Source organism: Etheostoma cragini, chromosome 12, assembly GCF_013103735.1.
Source record: "Etheostoma cragini isolate CJK2018 chromosome 12, CSU_Ecrag_1.0, whole genome shotgun sequence".
NCBI lineage: Eukaryota > Metazoa > Chordata > Actinopteri > Perciformes > Percidae > Etheostoma > Etheostoma cragini.
Genome location: NC_048418.1, coordinates 15018179 through 15019657, shown reverse-complemented (window position 1 = coordinate 15019657; position 1479 = coordinate 15018179). Strand labels below are relative to the sequence as shown.

The window sequence follows — 1479 nt, the reverse complement described above, 5'->3', positions numbered from 1 at the left end:
TCAATAAACGCTTTAGTGAAGCTCCCTCCGGCCTGCTGCCTGTTGCTTTTGGGTCCTCACCTCACCCCCCACCGTAACCAAAATCAGTATCTACTAGAACACAATTAAAAATGCAAGTGTGATTCATGTTTTTGTTATAAGGTTATAATTCATGTAAAAAATCCACTATGTGATCATTCTTATCTTGGAAAAAACATAAGCTGTCACATCCAGAATAATTTTAAGTTTATCGCAGAAAATAAGGTAAGGCCATTGATTTTCAGGTAGACAAATGTAACTTGTACCATTTTTCTTCTTGTAAAAATGGGTCAATTTGACCCAAATACCATACAAGGGTTAAAAGCCTTAATCTGCATTTTTTTACTGTAGAAAGTACTGCTATACTCTATTTGGGTCAATCTGCTAACAATAGCAGCTAACTATAGCAGCTAACGTTACATGGCTAACAGCACTAAACAGTGTCATCTGGGCTGCCAATGTTGTTACATTTTCCCCAATTGTGGGTGTTATGAATGTGTAAGCAGTACTTAAATATTACAGTCGGTCAAGGTGGAGGTGATAACTGCTACATATAGTGTTGGGTAGTTCATACCATTATACTTGCACTTTTTTACCATGGCTTACCATAATATTAATTTAATTGAATGTAATGTAGTCTATAAATCCATCCCTAATCCTTTAAAAAAACATTACTCAGAAACCTTTTCTTACACCAGCCTCTGACAGGCACTCTTACCTAAGTCGTCCTCCATGTAGTATGGGATCGTTTTTGGCCACCTGTACTCCTCTCCTATTATGGAATTTCGAGTTTGTCTCTGTGGCAATCAATAAAAGCAATCACAAAGACAGGAACGACATGAGTCAAGATTATGTTTTACTCCTCAAAATTCAATTGTGCAAGTAAAAATTAAAAGCAATTAAATTGACATACCTCATCTAGCACAATGTCCCCCTCTACTAGATTTAACCCAGCCTCTATGGAGATCAAGCACAAGGAAAATTGGTTTACAATGGTTAATGACTAATAATCGGGGGACATAAGAATGAAAAATGACCACATACCTTCATTAATGTCAAAAATGTCAAGGTCCCGTCCACCGTCCACATCATAGTCTGTACAAAAATAAATGTGGAACAGTAGTCAAATGAAAACAGCACAAAAGTGACAAATGTAAGTGTAGTCTGTGTTTTGCTTAAAAAAAAACTTACCTAATACACTTGTTGTGGGCTAAACAAAAGATAATTAAAATGTAAATGTCATTGGTTGCAAAAGTATGGAAATCAAATATATAGTTATCATACAGTATCTTAAAAAGACAAAAAAAATCTCACCAAGCAAAGGGTAGTACCCCATAGGAGCCATGCAATGTGAAGAACAAGTACACCTGTAGGTTTTTTTCCTGCCATGTCCTAAAGTGTCACTCTACATAGGACGCTGCATATGACAGGTACTGAGCTCTTAACAGAAACTCAAAACGG

At 36.4% G+C, this 1479-nt stretch overlaps 1 protein-coding gene across 1 annotated transcript in view; it reads right to left on the bottom strand.

Annotated features, from left to right (window-relative positions):
- The window catches only part of si:ch73-40a17.3 (meprin A subunit beta), a 7826-nt gene extending 6347 nt beyond the window's left edge, over positions 1 to 1479 (bottom strand). Inside the window, exons 1-5 of the mRNA XM_034887259.1 lie at positions 1333 to 1479; positions 1210 to 1228; positions 1063 to 1113; positions 932 to 975; positions 737 to 815 (exon numbers count right to left, since the gene is read on the bottom strand). Of these exons, the coding sequence (XP_034743150.1) occupies positions 737 to 815; positions 932 to 975; positions 1063 to 1113; positions 1210 to 1228; positions 1333 to 1407 (268 nt within the window). The 5' untranslated portion in view covers positions 1408 to 1479. The remainder of the gene's footprint in view (positions 1 to 736; positions 816 to 931; positions 976 to 1062; positions 1114 to 1209; positions 1229 to 1332) is intronic.